This window comes from Amphibalanus amphitrite, unplaced genomic scaffold, assembly GCF_019059575.1.
Source record: "Amphibalanus amphitrite isolate SeventyFive unplaced genomic scaffold, NRLGWU_Aamphi_draft 000379F_arrow, whole genome shotgun sequence".
Taxonomy (NCBI): Eukaryota; Metazoa; Arthropoda; class Thecostraca; order Balanomorpha; family Balanidae; genus Amphibalanus; species Amphibalanus amphitrite.
Window position 1 is genome coordinate 408,958 of NW_024881873.1, and position 20,903 is coordinate 429,860.

Here is a 20,903-nt window from a genome sequence, read left to right on the forward strand (position 1 = left end):
ATCTCTTTGTGAAAGTTCCTCTGGCACTGACGGCGTTGCGAAGGTGCGACATCTGAGGACTGTGCAGAGGTTCATTTATGACGTCACAGGTCAGTGACCTGACCTGACCTGAAAATGCGGCTGGTGTCACAAGATGCGGCTTGGATCAAAGGTTAGGTATGCCCAGTTTCAGCTCTCTATCGCCGGCGTGTTCGGAGCTATCGTGGAAAAAAACCTATAGGGGGGACACCCTCCCCCCTCCCCGTCGGCCGGCGAGGGTTAATGATACATGTAGTACCTGATACGAGCATAAGGTTAAAACATGCCTAATTTCATTTCAATTATTACGCTCGAAAGCGTTACAGCTTAACAAAAAAGAAAAGCTGTACTTAAAAATAAGCGAATGTGAACACAATCTCCTTGACCGAATCCTTACAAAATGCAAGTCACGGGCCATGGCACCCCAGAAAACCTTGCTTAAAAAGACCCACTGAATCGCCACGAAATCAAGTGCTTTAACATAGGCGTGTCATCTCTATGTATATAAGATCTCTATGGGTCCACCTACCATTTTACAAAATCCACCTAGGCATTTTACAAAATGACTGATTTTCTAAAGTGCCTGCAAAATATATACCTAGTAGATACCAATGGTCACTGACGGGTGAGACTAAATGCTTACTTCAAAATCTAAGCTGCGTTGCGGCATTGGCGGTTATGTGCGGCGTGTATGCCGCATGATTAGTAAGCGGCGACCACTAAATTAAAGACTCAAACGCTCCGACCGGTTTTCAATGAATAACACTGCATACCAAAAATGCCAATCGCTCTCGTCATAAGATATTTAGATTTTAATAACTAAGTTATCTACATCATCATTTTGAACCAAATTCAACTTAATACCTTCATACCTTAAATACCTTCAACTTAACTCACTCATTCCTTCCTTCGTTGCCTCCAAACAGTCTTTCGATTGTCTGGAAATCGTATGCTAAATCCCGTACCTGTATGCGACTGGTGCATATAAAGGCCGATGTAAGAATTTGAATAGGCTCTCGCATGCGATTTCCTGGCTACCCAAAAAAGTATGTTTCAGTCATGCTACCAAAACATGGTATGTCAGCCCGGTCACCGGCTTATGGTGCTCTGCTTGTAGTGCCCCTGACCGTCACCGACTCTCTTCCCTCCTGAACCCTCGCCCGTATTGGTGTTTTTCCAGCCGCGAACGTATAAGGGGGGGGGGGGTCCGTTGGACCCCTCCTTGCCATTTGGCCCCTGATCGAGCTAAAGCTTCGCAAAAAAAACGAGCGTGTTGCCCGTGACGAAAGGAAGCCGATGATACCCAATTTTAACCCTCGCCGGCACAGGCCATTTTGCGTCCTTCGACGGCACGGTGGGGGGGATACGACCCCGGACCCCCTCGCGTTTGGCCCCTGATCGAGCTAGAGCTTCGCGGAAAAAAAAAACGAGCGTGTTGCCCGTCACGAGAGGAAGCCGATGATATCCAATTTTAAGGTCCTAGGTCATCGGGTGACCTTCCAGGTCAGGTCAATGACCCGAGAATCGGGAAAATCGGGACCTGTTAGAAAGTCGTAAAGTGTGGCTGCCATGGGGTTTTCCGGGGTGCTGATCACGAATATCGTGTTAGTTTTGATCAGAGGTGATGTCTTTAAGCATTTAGACCAGGTCGGGTCAGATCAGGTCAGGTCAGGTCAACCGGTATGGGTCGTGACGGGTATTCGTAATACGTGTCAACCGCTTCTGCAGCTTCGTAACATGTTACGAAGGCACCAAAACTACTTCGTAAATGTTCAAATGGTTGCTTAATTCGAAATCAGCTCTAAAAACTAGCCCAGAAACATGTAAAACTCGAAAAAGTGAACTGAGGTTACCAAAGGTCAATGACCTGACCTGACCTTCAAGTGACCTTGACATCCACCCTAATGCATGGGAGCAACATCAAATCACATGTTTGAACGTTTGAAACCACGAAAAGCTTGCAAACGCGCGGCTAATGCGAAACGACATACGCCGAATCGCGATTCCGGCCAAAAATGGTCTCGGAAAGTGGGTCACAGGTCAAAGGTCATTTGGGTCAGGGTCATGAAATTTTTAGGGTGGGTGTAAAATTGATCAATGCGAGGGTACTGAAAGTTTCGTCACGATCGGCCGCTTTTTACGCGAGTTATTCGCGAAAAACCTTAGGGGGATTGCATCAACATCAAATCGACCCTGTGCCAGCAAGGGTTAAGTTGAATGTATTAATTTGGTTCAAAATAATGATGTAGGTAGATAACCTAGTTATTCAAAGCTAAATATCTTATGACGAAAGCGGTTGGCATTTTTGGTATGCAGTGTTATTCATTGAAAACCGATCGGAGCGTTTGAGTCTTAAATTTAGTGGTCGCCGCTTACTAATCATGCGGCATACACGCCGCACATAATCGCCAATGCCGCAACGCAGCTTAGATTTCGAAGTAAGCATTTAGTCTCACCCTCACTGACTGCCTGCCCGCGGTGGCCGGAGGCGACTTGAACGATGGGCGAGCTCCAGTACGATCTGGCGTTTCGGGTGAAGATCTGCCATGACAATTCCTTAGACGATATTCTCAGGCCAATACGAACGCCGTCGTCTCGCATCTATTTGTGTAGGTATATTCCTGCAACTTCGAAATTTTGGGTGCAAGATCTGCTTCCGCAAAGGCAAATCTGTTTTCTTTTTGCCCTCTTCCGTATTGCTAGTTAACCCACGCCCCACTGCGGGGGGAGGGCTATTCATAGCCACCCTCTCATTTTTCTGCAATAACTTCTAAAGCGCTAGACGTATCAACGCGAAACTCCGCGCCATTTCGTTCCTGTTGGAGACAGAGCTTCGCGGTAAAGACCAAAAAGATTCTTTGGGGAGAGACGAATCCAATGAATGATACCCAGTTTTACCTTATCAGGTCAGTCATTGACCTTCCAGGTCAAGTCAAACTAAAAAAATGTTGCTGTTTTGGGTCACCGTTGGATATCAAGTGCGCTGCTTATCATATACCGATGACGATGCCGTTTTCTAGTGCCAAGCCAGCTAGAACCTCTTTGTCACACTACCCGACCAGGTTTTTCCTGCTGAGGTCATTTCAGGTCAAGTTAGGTCAAGGTCAATAATATGTGTTTGTATGTCTGTGTGTGTCTGTGTGTATGCGGATGTGTGCACCGATTGTTTATGGGTCCATGTTACATGAAATCATGATCTGAGAAGCTTTTACCAAAAATTCAGTCAAAAAACTTCACGAAAAGTAAATTCAGCTTGCCTAAAACGCAATTATTTTAGATGACCTAGGTTGACCTTGACCCTGACCTTGACATCTGTGCATCGTCGAACAACATGTTTTATGATAGGTGGGAGGTAAGACTGGCAAAAAAAGGCCGAAATCAAGGTGTCAATTAAGCTCACAAGGCCCATAGCCAACGCAAGATGTTGAGAATTGCTCATTTGGCTCATGACATGACCTGAAAAACAAGGTCATATCTCCGAAACAAAAAATCACAGAAACTTGAAATTTTCAGTGGACGTAAAAAAGGATAGAGGAGCAGCTATACGAAAAATTAGCCTTCTAGCTCTAGAAATGTTGAGTGCAGATCAGAAAGACTACCTGGGGTGGGGTGGCAGCCCCCCCCCCATGTGCGGGCGAGGGTTAAGCCGCTAACGTATGTGGTTGGGGGGAGGGGGGGGGGGGCGTTAGATCCCTATGTTGGGCCTTAATCGAGCTAGAGTTTCGAGGAAAAACAAGTGCTTAACATGAGGTCAATTTTGAGAACAATACCTAGAAAGGCCCGTGAAAGAGCTATCGAATACCCCTGTGGCTCTTTTGGTTCCCGATCCCGAGTTAAGCGTCGGGTGTTTCGAAAATTGTTGAAATGGACAAAATTTGACCTTTAATGATCTCTGGTGACCTGACCTTTGACCTGACCTAAGAAATAAACGAAGTATTTCCGCCATTATTTTTGACGCTCTTTCGAATGCCGCTTACCGTGTGTCGCTATACGTGGTCCAGGAGCCGAGTGAGATGGAACCACCCGCCCAGGAGTAGCTAGTTAGGTCCCATTACAGGGTAGCCGTACCCGCTCTCAGCGGACATATCCGTCGAGAGCGGGTGTACGACCATCCTGCAATGGGACCTAACTTTACTGCTGGGAGGGTGTTAAAAATGGTTGCGGATAGGGGTACACGCGAGGCACCGGTTTACTCGCCGGTTTTGGGTGAAATTGTTTACAGTGCATTACTTTCGAAAATTGAGATATGATGAAAGAAGGCTATGGGACGCGGATTACGTATCAAATATCAATTCAATGTTTTATATGCTATCAGCAGCTTCACATCACGTCGAGCAGTATGGTCGGTGTCCTAGTCTTTACATGAGATACCTCTTTATAGGAGAAAGACTAAAGAGAAACGCTTGCCCAGGGTGAAACTTCAGCCTTTGCCCAGTTCGGTATGGAAGCTCAGTGCTGCCCCCTCGATTTCGACGAGCCTCTAGTTAGAGCGCTTTCCGCAGTGCCATTCCTAGCGCTAGTATCGATGTCTGCTGCATCCTCACCACATTGGTTTTAGGAGCCGAGTTGAGCCGAGTTGGAGGATGTAGAATAGAATATGAGAGCTTCTCTCCTTACTGGGCAAATGTTTTGAGGAAAATAAATTTGCTGGCGCAGCAAATGCAACATTTTATGTTACTGAGGTCTATAATCATGAGGTGACCTATCAGCCAGGCTAACGAGTAACGACCCAAAGGTCTGCTCAGTGAAAAATCATAATTTTTATTGAGTCTATCCCGAGCACGACCGGGTTATATAATATAACCCTCGCCCGTAAACGGTGTTTTGCCACCTTCGCCCATGCAGGGGGGGGGGATTGGTGCGACCCCCCTGGCGTTTGAAAACGGAGCGTCGTAGAGCTTAGCGGGAAAGACCAACGGATTGCTCTCAACGAGATCTCGCGATTGGTGGTATATTATTTGGTCCTAGGGCAACATTTGACCTACTTATGACCGGTCAAAGGTCAAATTTTCGGAAAAAATCTAACTTTTTCAGATTTCCGCGCCGATTGCGACAAAACGGTAAGATATCGACTTGAAACCTTCACTATCGTGATCCTTGATCAATTCTCTATCGTTTGGTGTGTATTTCGATGTCATGACTCTAAAAATGATGCGTTGGGAGCATCGGAAGTCTGCAAGGTCATTTGTGCATTGCGTCACGTCAGGCGTGTGACGTCACTGACCTGACCCTGACCCAAAATGACCTACAAGAAACAACCGACGATGCCTGAAATGGATAGCAAATTCGAAATCAGGGCATCAAAATACCCCGAAAATGCATACAAGTGCAAGAAGTCATTACAGGTCAACCGAGGTCACTGACCTTACCTTGACCTTTAGTAACCTGCAAAATGTCAACGGACATTGTGCCAATGTCAAATCAGCCAGTTGTGATTCTAAAACATTCCATCAGTGTGTCAGGTGAGTCGGCATTTATACCAATGTGAAGCAATCTCCAATTTAGCGTAAATCTGGCCGGAGGTTGTTTCCTTTATGACGTCATAACTCCGTGACCTGACATGACCTTGACAAAAAAAAAACAAAAGTTGCGCAAAGGATGCCCCAGAGGGTATTGAAAATTTGAGCAGGCTATCTGAAACGGTTCGGCGTGTAGCTAAGAAAAACCTCAGGGGGGGGGGGGTGCACCCCCCCTACATGGGCGAGGGATATTATATTCCATAACACGAGTGAATGGAGAGCTCCACAGAGCCTCTATATCTATCTCCGAAACAACACCTGCGATTTTCACAATTCAAGCAGCTTTTGATAGCCCTGGAAATAAATTGCCATGTCAAACCATTTTTGGTTGACCTCGAATTCACTAATGGGTCTGAAGTCAGGATGAAGAAAAAATATCATTATCTATGCATGGTCAATGGTCACACTTCGGGCTTTGAAGGCAGCTAAGCGGGTCATACCGGGGCTAATTCATCATATGCAATTGCATATTGCATACCACTACATGCTCACTATAAATGTAGGTATAGTGATGGTACACACATTTCAAGTACCGAGCCTGTATTTGGTATGTTACAGGTCAAAACTGTAGGTCAGAAAAGGTTACCAAAGTCACGGTATTAAATAAATATTGGCCATGTGACTGACGTTCAATTGAGCTAACAAATGGAATTATGGAACTAAAAAAAAAATGTTAAGCGTTCACGGCTACGGCTGAGGTCATTTTTATCTAAAGTGATGTTAACCCGCGCCGGGACGGTGCTCCGCGACTTCCGCGCCGGGTCGGGGGTCTGAACACCCTCCCATCTAACTCGGCTCCTGGGCCACGTAGCGACACGTGATAAGCGGCATTCGAAATAGCGTCAAAAATCATGACGGAAACATTTCGGTCATTTTTTTGGGTCAGGTCAAAGGTCAGGTCGCCAGAGGTCGTCAAAGGTCAAATGTTGTCCATTTCAACAGTTTTGGAAACTGCCAAAGGCTACACTGAAAACAATTTAATCCAAGGCCCGCGAGTAAACCGGTGTTTTGCGGGTACCCCTATCCGCAACCATTTATTTAAGCAAGCCAGGACATTACTTTTGCCAGCATCGTGTTCCTCTCGTCGAGACGCGTCGAAATAACTATTCGTTGACCTTGAAAGGTCATTCTGAAAATTTGACCTCAGGTCAAGGCCATGACCTGACCCGAATGGGTCATGCTGCATATCAGTCGATCCATATCGTCGAGCTGAATACATCTGACGTGTTTTCATTGCTCTAGCACGTCTTTATTAAAAGTTATAGCAACAAAAAAAAAACTGCTGGTGACCGTTCATGACCTGAGATGACCTGAGGGGCACACAGGTGCATATTTCCGATTCAGTGTGTCATGTTTACCCATGAACCGATGTTTGCGAGGGTTTTGGGACACCATTCGTCCAAAAGAGTCGCATTTCAATTTTCTCCCATTGACTTATAATGGAGAGGTCGCAAAATTGACCTCACCTTAGGTCACTGATATCAAAATTCCGAGCATAGACCTCTGTATACAGAGGTGTCTGTTCCGAGATATAAATTTTTACATACTGTTACTCTTAGCAATCGCTGAAAGTTTCAAAGCGATCGTTCAGTCGGTGTAGATATGACGAGGATTGAAACTTTTTATGATGTGAGGTCATTTGACGAGACCTGGTGACCTGACCTTGAGAGCCCTGGGTCTGCCTCTGTAATTTTCACAGCATGTGGGGAAAAATTGCATGAGCAGGTGTTTTAAAGGTTTTTGAGATATCTGCGAAACACCGCAGGGGGTTGTTCAAACGGGTACCGGACAAAATATCGAAATGCAAAATATCGAAGGTAAAATATCGAAGTGACAAAATATCGAAAGACAAAATATCGAAAAGACAAAATATTGAAAGACAAAATATCGAGAGACAAATATCGAAAAGGCAAAATATCGACATACAAAATATCGAAAAGACAAAATATCGAATACAGCATATCATACAGACAAAATAACGAAAGCAGAATATCGAAGAAACAAATAGGGGAGGTTGGGGTAATTTGGCCGGTGGTATCAATTGGCCGCCCCCATCTGTACAATATCTGAATAAAGTGAATGAAATAACTCTAGTCTCTATTCATTTGTCATGGGTAGAACTAACTCGAGGACAAGCCGCCCCCATCTGTACAATATCTGATAAAAGTGAATGAAATAACTCTAGTCTCTATTCATTTGTCATGGGTAGAACTAACTCGAGGACAAATGTCAAAATTTCCCCCTTCATATTTTTCTTCAAAATAAATAAAACGTGAATTTCATTAGAAAATGGCAACTTTTACTTCCGCTTAAAAAGTTGTATAACATGTAGTATTTGGGCTGTAAACGAATCCCGACATTAGCGACATTCTGGGGGGTGTTCAGCGGTTGCAAGAGCAATTTCATTTAGTTCCGTACAGCCATGACGACTTTATAGACAAAAATTTTCAGAATAGCAATGTGGGGTTATTTGGCCGGGACTAGCGGGGCAACTTGGCCGGTGCGTTCAGGGTCGCTTTGCTGGGACGGCCGAGTTGTCATGGTCAATTATACCATAGATGACATAATTCATGACCAACTTTGACCATCTTGATGCCTTGTTTCCTATTGGACAGCTGTAAGGGCATGTGACGTCATCAAAAATAACCAAACGTTTTTTGCTAATAAATCCTAACAGAAAAAAGGTACAGCCGCGCAAATGGTCTCATTGTGTTCAGCTCGTCAAGGCGCATCGAATGACATACATGATGACCTTGAAAACACGTGACCTTGAGGTCAAGCGACTTGAGGTAGCGTGACCTGAAGTCAACCTTTAACCTTGACCCCTAAAGGTCAACACACATATGTTTCGATGCGTACTGACGAGAGAATTACGATGCTAGGTACTTTTATTTTTGACCTAGCTTGATTACCTCAAAAGTTATTCGTAAAAAACTGTGATCGCACTTAGAGCCGCTATTTTGACTATTTTCGACCCCTGTGACCGCTGAGTCAACCTCCGAAATGCGTCAAATGCGTCGTAAGACACACGTCATTGCTGAATGTGAAGCTGACTCGCCTATAACAAAAAAATCCCGGCCTCAAGAACACCGGCCAAATTGCCCCATGCCCCGGCCAAATAACCCTGCAAGTGGGGCAACTCGGCGGCATTGCAGACCTTTGTAATACGTCACATTTACTATATAGGTAATTACTCTATCATTTCAAGCTCACTGTCCAGTAAAGTAAAATGAATGCGACACCTGCCAGCGTTGAGAAAATGCAGAAATGTGTCGTCAATTTTAAGTTAAATCGTTTTCTAAAAAAGCGGCCAAATTACCCCAACCTCCCCTATCTAATCGAAAGCAGACTATCGAAAAGACAAAATGTCGAAAGGTAAGGCTAGGTTAGTATAGGTTAGGTATGGTTACGGAGCGAGCGAAGCGAGCGGAGTCTTTCCTTAGATTAACCTTCGCCCCAGAGTGGGGGGGGGGGGGGCATATGTTACCACCCTGTCGCGTTTTTTGCGTGTAAATAAAAAACCGCGGCCGCTTGGGGTAGCTTTTGGTACATCAATTTTAGACAATGTGTGAAATTTTTGACCCCAGGTCATGTCAGGTCAGGTCACCAAGTCAAGTTAACTGACCAAGCCTAAAAAAAGTTTGCAATCATGTCCAGCCTGCAGTGTTTGTCAGAAAGGTTTTAAACTTGGTGGATTGCATGCTGTTATGGGCGCCTACAATTTGTATATCTCGGATTTTTTATATCCATGACATAAGGTCAGGTCAGTGGCGTGACCTTTCCATTACAAGTCAATGGAGAAAAATGAAAATGCCTCTAGATCCGTGTGTACGCATAGGAACAGTCTAAATATTTCAGAATCACAATGATGTAGTCCACTCGTGTTGACCAAGGTGTCATTTTTGCTGATAGCCTCTAGAAAGGTCATCCGAGGTCATTTGAGGCTACAAACAGTTTTTTTGCCAATAACTCGCGATTGGAAAGAGATAGAACGCTGGGGATGGTCTCATTGTGTTTGTCTTGTTGAGACGCATCGACTGATATGCAACATGACCTTTTCCGGTCAGGTCATGACCTTGACCTGAGGTCAAATTTTCAAGTTGACCTTTCAAGGTCAAATTATAGTTCATTCGACGCGTCTCGGCGAGGGGAACACGATTCTGGCAATAGAAATGTCGTGGCTTTTTGTAGTCGAAAGTTATTGTCGAAAAACACTTTTCGTAAAAACAGCTCTTTTTGGAGTTTTTGCCCTCTTGACGCTAAACGGTTGACCTGAGGTCAATATTGATAATGACCTTTTCAAAAGAAGAGTTTAAAAGCTATCGATTGCTATTCCATGCGTTTTTCTAGCTACCGTAGTTCCTGAGATAGCGGCATGTTTTCTGAAAAATATAATGACAATTGGTAAATGTTGACCTTTGATGACCTCTGGTGACCCCAATATTTCTGTAAGGTGAAAAATGACTGAAATACTTTCAAACGTACGCATTGAGAGCTATCGACTGCTGTTTACCGCGTCTTTCTGTCCCTCTTAGTTTTGAGTTAGAGGTGGGTGGTAACATATGCCCCCCCCCCCCCCACTAGGGCGAAGTTGGCTGAGACCGCCACTGGGGCGCGGGTTAACGGAAATTTCTGAGTATGAGCGGCCGGCCGGCCGGCCGTGGTCACGATTCTGCGACGCTTATATCTCAGCAACCACTTGACCGATTTACATGCGGTAATTTTTGTAGGGTAGCTTTATTCCTTCTACCAAGTATTGGACGATTCTCGATGCATGTGGGTGACCCCTTATGCACGTGCCACGTGCAAAACGAAGAGGTGTCACTTTTGTAATATAGTTGCAATATCTCGGTAACTACTGGGCCGATTGCGCTGAAAGTTGGCATGTAGGTAGGCACCCACTAGGTAATGCATATCCATGTGCCAGAGTTGGGGTGCTGCTGCACGTGCGCACGTGCAGGGGTCGTTTCCAGATCTCGAGAACGGCTGGACTGATTGCGCTCAAATTTGGTACACGGTTAGGAACCAGTTAGTAGGGTGCCGTGCACAAGTCAGTTGGGACCCATTTTGCACGTGCGCACGTGCAGGGCGCCGCTTCCAGATCTCGAGAACGGCTGGGCCGATTGTGCTCAAATTTGGCACATCGCTGGAGACCGGTTAGTAGGGTGCCGTGCACAAGTCAGTTGGAGGCACCCCCTCGAAATTTTGCACGTGCAACGCCCACCCTCTCGATCGCTCCGTTAGTCGCCCCAAAAGGCGTTATACTGGTTAGGTTAGGTTGAGAGTGGATTATTATTTTATATCAAATATGACCTGTTTCCGTATACCTATAGAGACGCCGAGAAAAGGGTTGAATCAATTCTTGGTTCAGTTGTCCACTGATTCAGCTGTCCACTGGATTTGCTGTCCATTGGTTCAGTTGTCCACTGGTTCACTTGTCATTGGTTCAGCCACGGAATATACAGGGTGATTTTACTTACAGGGCAAAAAGTTTTCTAGCCTAGAGGTACCGAAACATATAACAAACGCGGAAAAATATATCCACGTGAAAGAAAATTGTTTGTCATTTTGTTTTCAGGACCTTTTAGAGACTTCTTGGGACTCATGCTGTAATGAAAGTTTCCTGAAAATGGCACCCAAAAAATGTTCTCCCCGAAATCGCCATTTATTCCAGAGCAACGACGCTGGGTTTGCTCGAGTATGGAGCCGCGAGAAACATCACCATATACTCTCAGGCAAAACTTCCGCACCCGATTTGAGAAAACGCCACATAAGGTTCTTCCAGGAAGTTATTCCAGAGATTTGTTGAGCGTATTTGTCCCTCCTACCGAAAAAGACTGCTGGCTGAAAAGCCATCTCGGAGCTGACTGTCGCCCGGCGCACCCTCACTTCGAGCACGCTCTGTAAGCCTAAACAGAGCTCAAACCTAAAGTTTCTGTGAGCAGATGAAATGTCAGAATGTGCTCATTACAAAAACATATATTTTATGGCAGTTGATGTGTTTTCTGGTACCGCCATTGCTCTTTACTTATTGCCCTGAATAAAAAATCACCCTGTATAGTCTACGACAGATGTCGTAGACTATATATATCCTTCCAGTGGTTCAGCTGTTCACTGGCTCAGTTGTCATTGGTTCAGCTGTGACTGGTTCAGTTGTCATTGGTTCAGCTGTCACTGGTTTACTTGCCACTGTTTAGTTGTCATGGACACTGGCGGATCCAGGCTTGCGTTTGGGGGGGGGGGGGCAACTCATGCAGGAGCCAAACCTAGGGTACCCCCAAATCCTGTTTTCTCATCGGATTTAGGCCACTTATTTTTCGTCACAGCCCTGACACTATGAATTTTTTTTTTAACTGAAAAGAAAAATATATAAATGGTAGCCCACCCGACCCATGCCTTTATATTACTTTGTAAACACTTACCATTGTTTTTATCGACCAGTTAAAGGGACCCTCCCACCTTAACATTAGATTTGAGCTGAGATAGCCAAAATGGGGTCCCTGGCTCACAATTACCGGTTTCGGCACGCACTCACAACATCGAGAAATGCCTTAAATCGGAAATATTGAATTTCAAAATTGCAGCATTTTGATTCAGAGGGGCTAATGCTTTTGGATACCCCTCTGAATGTGTGACGTCAGCGGAGATCTAATGATTTTTTAATATTTTACTAAAACGTTTGGTAGCATGCGGTGGTATAGGCTGCTTTGCGCGCAACAAATGCCGCACTTTCAAATAAAGTCGCTAGGAACAGCAGCGGATATCCCAAAAAGTAAACAAAAACAAAAGTCTAATCTCTTGAAAACCGGTGAATATTTTTCGATAAAATTTGGTAGATATTCGTTTTCGCCCTTTCTGAACCTAGCGACATCACTTTCATGCCAATTCATTAACTTTTTTGAAGGTGGGAGGGTCTCTTTAACCCGCTTCGAGTCAGTGCTTGGGTCCCTTTGCGGGCCGGAGGTGGTAAAACAGCCCTGTCTAACTCGGCTCCTGGGCCACGCCCTGATTGAACTATGTTTCATTATCGTTTGGGGGAGGGGGAAAACGGGCCACTTTAGACCTCTGGGAAGGGGGCATGGCCCTAAATGCCCCCTCCCTGGATCGGCCAGTGTAAGAAGAGACCATTGGAGCTGCAGTTGGGTACCTCAGACATCAGGGTACGCCCTCAGATGTATGTATAGGACTCGCATGGAGACCTCTTATGCTATAGTGTACTGAAAGGACCCAAAGGAGCCTGTATATATGGGCTCCCGGAGATAGACGTGGGCCCTCAGGAGCCCGCCAGAGCCCCAATGAGGGATAAGTGAGGGATACCAAGTGCCTGCAATTGCATATTGCATAAGCCATAACGCCTTTACAAATCAATATATTATGCATCAGTGGCAGATCCAAGGGGGGCCACATGGGTCATGACCCCCTTGGTGCCCGGGGGCACCACAGGCCTGTCAGGGGCACCACCGGCCTAGTAGGGGCACCACCGGCCCGCCAGGGGCACCACAGGCCTAGCAAGGGCACCACGGGCCTGTGAGGGGCCCCACAGGCTTGTCAGGGGCACCCCAGGTCTGTCAGGGACACCAGAGACCTGCCAGGGGCGCCGCCGGCCTCGCAGGGGCACCATGGGCCTGTCAGGGACACCAGAGGCCTAGCAGGGGTACCACAGGCCTTACAGGGGCACCACCGGCCTTGCAGGGGCACCTTGGACCTGTCAGGGGCACCACAGTCCTGTCAGGGCCCAGGGGCACCAGCGGCCTAGCAGGGGCACCACAGGCCTGCCAGGGGCACCACTGGTCTAGCAGGGGCACCATGGGCCTGTCAGGGGCCCCACCGGCCTCGCAGGGGGCACCACCGGCCTCGCAGGCATCACGGCATCACGCAGGGGCACCTTGGGCCTGTCGGGGGCATCACGGGCCTGTTGGGGGCACTTTAGGCTTGTCAGGGGCACCACAGTCCTGTCAGGTCCCAGGGGCATCAGCAGCCTAGCAGGGGCACCCTAGGCCCGCCAGAGGTACAGCCCACCGCTAAAGTAATGTAGGGTTTTACCAAACTCAACGGTTGGCTTTGACTGGCGATTGTTTAATGCGAAGTGATTGAAAAGAAGATGTCAATAGCTAAAGTTGCAGCTGCAAGGGTGACGATACATATAAGCTACATACATTCAAAGTTTCATTGTAGTCTGGCTAATCGTTCCTAAGCTTCAGAAGCAGAACATACCCATGACTGAAACCCCACATTACTTCTGCTGTGGACTGTACCACGGGCCTGCCAGGGTCCAGGGGCACCACAGGCCTAGCAAGGGCACCACGGGCCTGTCAGGGGCACCTCAGGCTCCCGTGCCCCCCCCCTCCCCCCCAGATCCGCCAGTGATGCCACACCACGCGAAACACCGCCAACTACCAGCTGCCGCGCCATAAACACGTGCCAACAACAGTCTTTTTTTTTAAGGTCGACTCCGCTCGCGCAACTTTTGACTGACCCTCACTGCTACTATATTGCTTCTATATTATGCTGTGGAAAGCTTTACTTCACCAAGTGGCTAAAAACCTCCATCAAGGTATATTTTCTTAGCAATTTTTCTGGCGTTTTTTTTTTGGGGGGGGGGGGCAAACAGGCCACTTTAGGCCTTTGGGGGGGGGGGCATGGCCCCCGTGGCCCCCCTGGATCCGCCAGTGGTCATGGAATAAGTTTTAGTGCCTCGCCAATTATCCCACCCTGTTATTATCTATTCCAATCTGTCCCACCAATTATTAATTATGCGACTCGATATTTTGCGACTTCGATATTTTGCGCCTTCGATATTTTGTTTTCGATAAGTTGCGTTGGATATTTTGCGATTCGATACTTTGCGTTTCGATATTTTGTCATGGAATCGTTCAAGTTCAAACACCCCCTCCCCCGGCCCGGCGCGGGTCAACTGAAGGTGTGGTCATGATCAAGTGAAAAAGGTGAATGGTCAGAAACTTTTTTCAAATTAAAAAAGTCATTGGATGATATTGTCATTGGCACCATCATATTGCTGCCTCTTTTGTATACGACGTCTAAGCCGTGGTGAAAATGCATTTGAAATATTGAAAATGTTTAACAGTCGACTACAACTCTGTCGGAGGTATTCTCTATGGAGCTGTGTGCTGAGTGGCGCATGTTTGCCCTGACCTGTATTTCCGACTGTTTGTGTGAGTTGCCTGGAGAGCGGAGCGGGCAGTGTCCGATGGGAACCGGACCTGCTGCCGGTCGATGGCGGGGCTCGCGGTGTGTGATGGACATACCGACGACCAACGAGCTAATCAGTGATTCAGCGAACACAAAGAGGAGTTTGATGAGCATACACCATAGTGTTAGTACGCATTCTGCAGGCCCGAACAGTGCATCTTGCAAGCACAAGCAATATCAGGTACGACACCATTACCAACCTGTAGGATGAACTGAAATTGCGGTTTTCATCGACACTGGAAACAACTAAAACTACCGGGCCGCCTGCTCTCATCAAGGGCTTATGTTCACGATACAACAGCGCACCCAGCTGCATGCATTCGCAACGGCGCAAGCATGCATATATTCACGTGCGAATAAATGTGGGGACTGTTGACGAGGGTCGCCGAGCAGCACTCGTAGTTCCGCCGATCCTGTGCTCGGGCCGTGGGAGCGACGAGTCGCCGCTGGCGCGGAGCGTCTCCCGCGCGCCACGGCGACCGATCAACACGGCGTGCTCTGTCGGTCCGGCCGGCCGGGGTGGGCGCGCGGCGCGGCTCAGAGGGTCAGCCGCCGCCGGCCGACACGTCCACCGGGTCTCCAGCAGCCATGGCCGGCACTCGGCCGTCCCTGGCCCTGCTGCTGCTCGCTGTTCTGATCTGCATAGGAGTTAACGGTGAGTATAGGATATAGGAATCAAGCGTGCGGACACGCCCTGGTGGCCTTTCCCAAAATTATGTCGTGGATTATTTAACCCGCGCCCCACTGGGGGGGGGGGAGGGCTATTCATAGCCCCTCCCGTTTTTCTGCAATGACTTCCACACCGCTTGACGTATCGACGCCAAACTTTCAGTACCTTCGGCTGCATCAATTTGACACCTTGTGTCAAAATATGAACTTCGTAGCTACCATCGGTCGGCCGGAAATGACGTCAGAGTGACGTCATGTTCGGCCGATTTCGACGCAGAACATTGAACCACGGCAATCGCTCCCAAGAGCGATTGAGCGAGAGTTTTTAAGCTAGATCCAATTTCTTTGCTTAAAAGGACTCAGAATAGACTGCGTATCAAACTGCTATCTCGGATTTTCAAAAGTTTGAAAATTTCGAGAAAAAATTATACCTATAATAAAATTCAAAATTTACCTATACCTATTTTCATATTTTTTTCAAAAAGTCTTTTCGAAAAAAAAAACCGGAACCGGGAACATATGTGATAGAAAACATTCCTTATGACTTACTCTAGCAAGTTTAAGCTAAATATCTTCAAAAATGGCTAAGTTATACGCATTATTGCAAAAAATCACAATTATTAATTTTTCAAATCAATTTTTCAGTACGTTTTTGACATCGTAGAGCAATATAAGTAGCACGATCGTGTTCCTGAGCTCAAACTGCATCCAATAGACACCTTTTCTGTTGAAAAATTATAACTTCAAAATTTGACCTTTTTTGACCTGAAAGTGACCTGACCTAAGCCAAATTCGACTCAAAATGATCTCGAATGACTCAGACGACATCAAACTCGAAATCAATGGCCTAAATGGACCATAAAACATGTGTCACGTGACCGACGCATGATATAATATTTCCGTGACCTATGATAGGTAGCCTGACACTGACCTGAAAATCAAAGTACAAGTTTGGTACCCTCAGGGTATTTAAGCATCTTTTTACGAGTGTGTAAACCAGAAATGAGCCTGATCTGACTTGTAAGACGGCGGCCAGAGCCCAAAATGTGAATAAGCCAAAATGCTAATAACTTTTACTTTGACCTGACCTGTGACGTCATCGGTGACCTCGAGGTCAATGAAATTAGTTTTCGTTGGACAGTTTTTTTCCGGGGCTATAAATCGCCGTTTAAATTTTGACGATCGGCCCAGTAGTTTCGGAGTTAGGGGGGGGGGCTATGAAGAGCCCCCCCCCCCCCAGTAGGGCGTGTTATACGCAGACCCCAGTGGGGCGCGGGTTAACCTGCGATATCTTCTACACCAATTTGGAGTATTCCGTAAAATTTGAGACAATTTATTCACAAGCTTTTCGACATTCCGATCCTACTGACTTCCGTCACTATAACAAGACATTTTTTACTAAAAAGGTATACGTTTGAAGTCACTTAACGCTCGCAGTTATAGGGGAGGGGTCAAACTGACCGACCCCTCGGTTTGTCGCAAATAACTCGCGCAAAAAGCGACCGATTGCGACGAAACTTTCAGTAAGCTCGAGTTAACTAATTTGACACCTAATCTAACAAAAAAAAAAAAAAAAAAATCATGTCCCGGACCAAAATGACATTTCACCTGTGACCGATTTCTCGAGACCATGCTTGGCCGCAATCGCGATTCGGCGTGAGTCGGCCCGCATTATCCGCTCGGTTGCAGTCTTTTTGTCGTTGCCCTCACCGGTTGCCACCCCAAGTTATTTTTCTGTTCTGCACTAAACATTTTCAAAGCTAGAAGCCTGATCTTCGTGTAGCTGCTGCTGCTTCTTTATCCTTTCTGAGCGTCCACTAAAAACTTCGGGTTTCTAATGTTTTTGTTTTCGGAGATATGACCTTGTTCTTCAGGTCATGTCATGACCCAAGTGACCAATACCCAATATTTTGCGTCGGCTATGGGTCTTGTGAGCTTTTGACACCTTGATTTCGGTATTTTTTGCTAGTCTTACCTCCCACCTGTCATTAAACATGTCGTTCGACGGTGTAAATACATACAGATGTCAGGGTCAAGGTCAAGGTCAACCTAGGCTATCTAAAAACATTGAATTTTAGGCTAGCAGAATTTACTTTTCGTGACGTTTTTTTTACTGCATTTTGGGTAAAAGCTCCTTAGTTCAGAGAACGTTTATTTTCTTTACATTTACTTTTCCTGACGTTTTTTTACTGCATTTTTGGTAAAACACCTCAGTTCAGAGAGAGAGAGAGAGAGAGAGAGAGAGAGAGAGAGAGAGAGAGAGAGAGAGAGAGAGAGAGAGAGAGAGAGAGAGAGAGAGAGAGAGAGAGAGAGGGAGAGAGAGAGAGAGAGAGAGAGAGGGAGAGGGAGAGGGAGAGGGAGAGGGAGAGGGAGAGGGAGAGGGAGAGGGAGAGGGAGAGGGAGGGGGAGGGGGAGGGGGAGGGAGGGGGAGGGAGAGGGAGGGGGAGGGGGAGAGGGAGAGGGAGAGGGAGAGGGAGAGGGAGAGGGAGAGGGAGAGAGAGAGAGAGAGAGAGAGAGATAGAGAGAGAGAGAGAGAGAGAGAGAGAGAGAGAGAGAGAGAGAGAGAGAGAGAGAGAGAGAGAGAGAGAGAGAGAGAGAGAGAGAGAGAGAGAGAGAGAGAGAGAGAGAGAGAGAGAGAGAGAGAGAGAGAGAGAGAGAGAGAGAGAGAGAGAGAGAGAGAGAGAGAGAGAGAGAGAGAGAGAGAGAGAGAGAGAGAGAGAGTTTATTTGTGAATACTACGGCTTCGAGATTAACTCGCACAGCTCGTGCTTGACCAAAACAGTAAGCACGAAGCAGGTAAAAGGTTTGGTGCATATCGCAACAGTCACTTGGTACTCATAATATCCCATGTACTCGTAATAGGGAAACACAAACCAATCGGTGAACACATCAGTATACACACAGACACACACAGACATACAAACACATATCATTGACCTTGACTTAAATCGACCTGAAATGACCACAGCCAGTAAAAACCTAGTCGGATAGTGTGACAAAGAGCTGGCTCTAACTCGGCCAGCTCTTTGTCTTTGGTTCTAACTCGGATTTTACAAAAAAAAACTTAACACTTTTGATACGGCTAACAGCTTTTCTTTTTTCGCCCTGCTTCATCATGCTTTTCTGAAGGACAGATATGTCTATCTATGACCATAGTCTCTCCATAGAGTAACCAAGGTGATGATGAATGCATGATTTTGTATTGTATCGATTCACCGGTTGATTATTACAGGCGAATCGGAAAGTACAAGTTCGTGCGTAACATCAGTCGAAACCGATGGCGATACATCCACCGACACTCTTTGTAGCACCTCAGGAGACGGTGACGGATCACAAGACGGAGACGGAACAGAAGACGGAGACGGAGAAGGCGGAGACGGAGACGGAGAAGGCGGAGACGGAGACGGAGAAGATGGAGACGGAGGGGACGGAGACGGAGAAGATGGAGACGGAGAAGATGGAGACGGAGGGGACGGAGACGGAGAAGATGGAGACGGAGACGGAGAAGACGGAGATGGAGACGGAGAAGACGGATATGAAACACAAGAAGAAGACGGGACAGAAGATGGAGACGGCTCAGGTGGTGACGGAACACAAGACGGAACACAAGACGGAGACGGGTCTGGTGGTGACGGATCACAAGACGGAGACGGGTCTGGTGGTGACGGATCACAAGACGGAGACGAGTCTGGTGGTGATGGGACACAGGATGGAGACGGAACACAAGATGGAGACGGGTCTGGTGGTGACGGATCACAAGACGGAGACGGGTCTGGTGGTGACGGATCACAAGACGGAGACGGGTCTGGTGCTGACGGATCACAAGACGGAGACGGGTCTGGTGGTGACGGATCACAAGACGGAGACGGGTCTGTTGCTGACGGAACACAAGACGGAGACGGGTCTGGTGGTGACGGATCACAAGACGGAGACGGGTCTGGTGGTGACGGATCACAAGACGGAGACGAGTCTGGTGGTGATGGGACACAGGATGGAGACGGATCACAAGACGGAGACGGGTCTGGTGGTGACGGATCACAAGACGGAGACGGGTCTGGTGGTGACGGATCACAAGACGGAGACGGGTCTGGTGGTGACGGATCACAAGACGGAGACGGGTCTGGTGGTGACGGATCACAAGACGGAGACGGATCTGGTGGTGACGGATCACAAGACGGAGACGGATCTGGTGGTGACGGATCACAAGACGGAGACGGGTCTGGTGGTGACGGATCACAAGACGGAGACGGGTCTGGTGGTGACGGATCACAAGACGGAGACGGATCTGGTGGTGACGGAACACAAGACGGAGACGGATCTGGTGGTGACGGATCACAAGACGGAGACGGATCTGGTGGTGACGGATCACAAGACGGAGACGGGGCAGAAGACGGAGACGGTTCTGGTGGTGACTCCGATGAAGCCACAGGGGACGGATCGGCGAGTGACTCGAGAGAGGACTGTACCATCGACTACGGCGACCTATCCGCAAATGCTTCCAGTGTTAACATCACCTGCAGAGAGGTCAATGTAACAGGTGAGCCATTAGTGTGTAGCTGATGATTTTTTTCTTTTTGAGATCACGCCTAACAGTTTGACGGTACTTAAAGTAAAATATTCATATTGTATAGCATACAACTTGTTATCGAATGCTGAATCTTGCGTTTAAACTTATCAGTGATGCTGATCAAATAAGAAAAATAGTCAGACGCTTAACAAACTTGCAGACAAGCTTTGATATCGTTTGAATTAGGTATGCGTTTTTCTCTCATTTACTAGCATACCTAACATATGCGGAGTGGGCATACCTGTTTTATTTGCGATATGTGTTTGTCTATCTATTTGATTCGTTTTTGTTCGGCACGGGAGTGAATGACTTGCAAATGGTTTACGAAATGTCAGTGATGGAGGCTGAGAGAGGGAGAGGGTGTGTGTTCGTGTGCGTGTGAAAACAGGATACTGAGTGCGGGAGTGTGTGTGATGAGATGGACGGGCTGTGATTGTTGTCATCGGTCAGTGATCGAATGTGGAGAAGTGAACATCGATCAGGTATGCATCATTTGTACGCATATGAGGCATACGGCCGCTGTTGAGAATCCGCCAAAACAAACACAGTTCATATGTTACCCTAACAAATAGGCGAATTAATCAGTAAATTGTGCTTGTTTAAAAAAAATGTTTTCCGTTAAATTTACATATAAAGCATACATATTTACATAGGAAGTTTTTCATCCTTCAGCATAAAGATAAATATTGTTACACATTCATTTTAGATGATAAACATCCTTAGCAGCCTTACGGCAGGCAGTTAACAAATTTGATCGAATTGCCATTTAGTTAGGCTTATATAGCTACCTTTTGTATTACTGCATAACTACAACATTTCATCTAATTCTTGTGAACTTATAAAGCCTGCCACCTGCCAGTATGTAGAGCTGACCGACCTTCCTTTCATGCCCCCGGGACTGGAGAGCCGCGTCGCTCGGT

General features: G+C 46.9%; 1 protein-coding gene across 3 annotated transcripts; it reads left to right on the top strand.

Moving 5' to 3' along the window:
- Positions 1-2,810: 2,810 nt before the first annotated feature.
- Positions 2,811-20,076, top strand: LOC122390025 (protein Ycf2-like). Of its 3 annotated transcripts, none has more exons than XM_043382590.1 (3): positions 2,811-2,856; positions 18,649-19,224; positions 19,441-20,076. In XM_043382590.1, exons 2-3 carry the CDS (start codon positions 18,694-18,696, stop codon positions 19,948-19,950), a joined length of 1,041 nt encoding a protein of 346 aa, XP_043238525.1. In that variant the 5' UTR covers positions 2,811-2,856; positions 18,649-18,693; the 3' UTR covers positions 19,951-20,076. The 3 variants fall into 3 exon arrangements, with proteins under 3 accessions (XP_043238525.1, XP_043238524.1, XP_043238526.1); XM_043382589.1 differs by lacking the exon at positions 2,811-2,856 and adding an exon at positions 15,257-15,402; XM_043382591.1 differs by lacking the exon at positions 2,811-2,856 and adding an exon at positions 15,258-15,402 and having other exon boundaries at positions 18,649-19,191.
- The last annotated feature ends 827 nt before the right edge of the window (positions 20,077-20,903 follow it).

Excerpts from the sequence above, each read along its gene's own strand:
- LOC122390025 (XM_043382590.1), top strand. The coding sequence starts at position 18,694 with ATGGCGATACATCCACCGACACTCTTTGTAGCACCTCAGGAGACGGTG. Across the intron at positions 19,225-19,440 it reads ACAAGACGGAGACGGGTCTG|GTGGTGACGGATCACAAGAC; the intron begins GTGCTGACGGAT and ends GAGACGGGTCTG.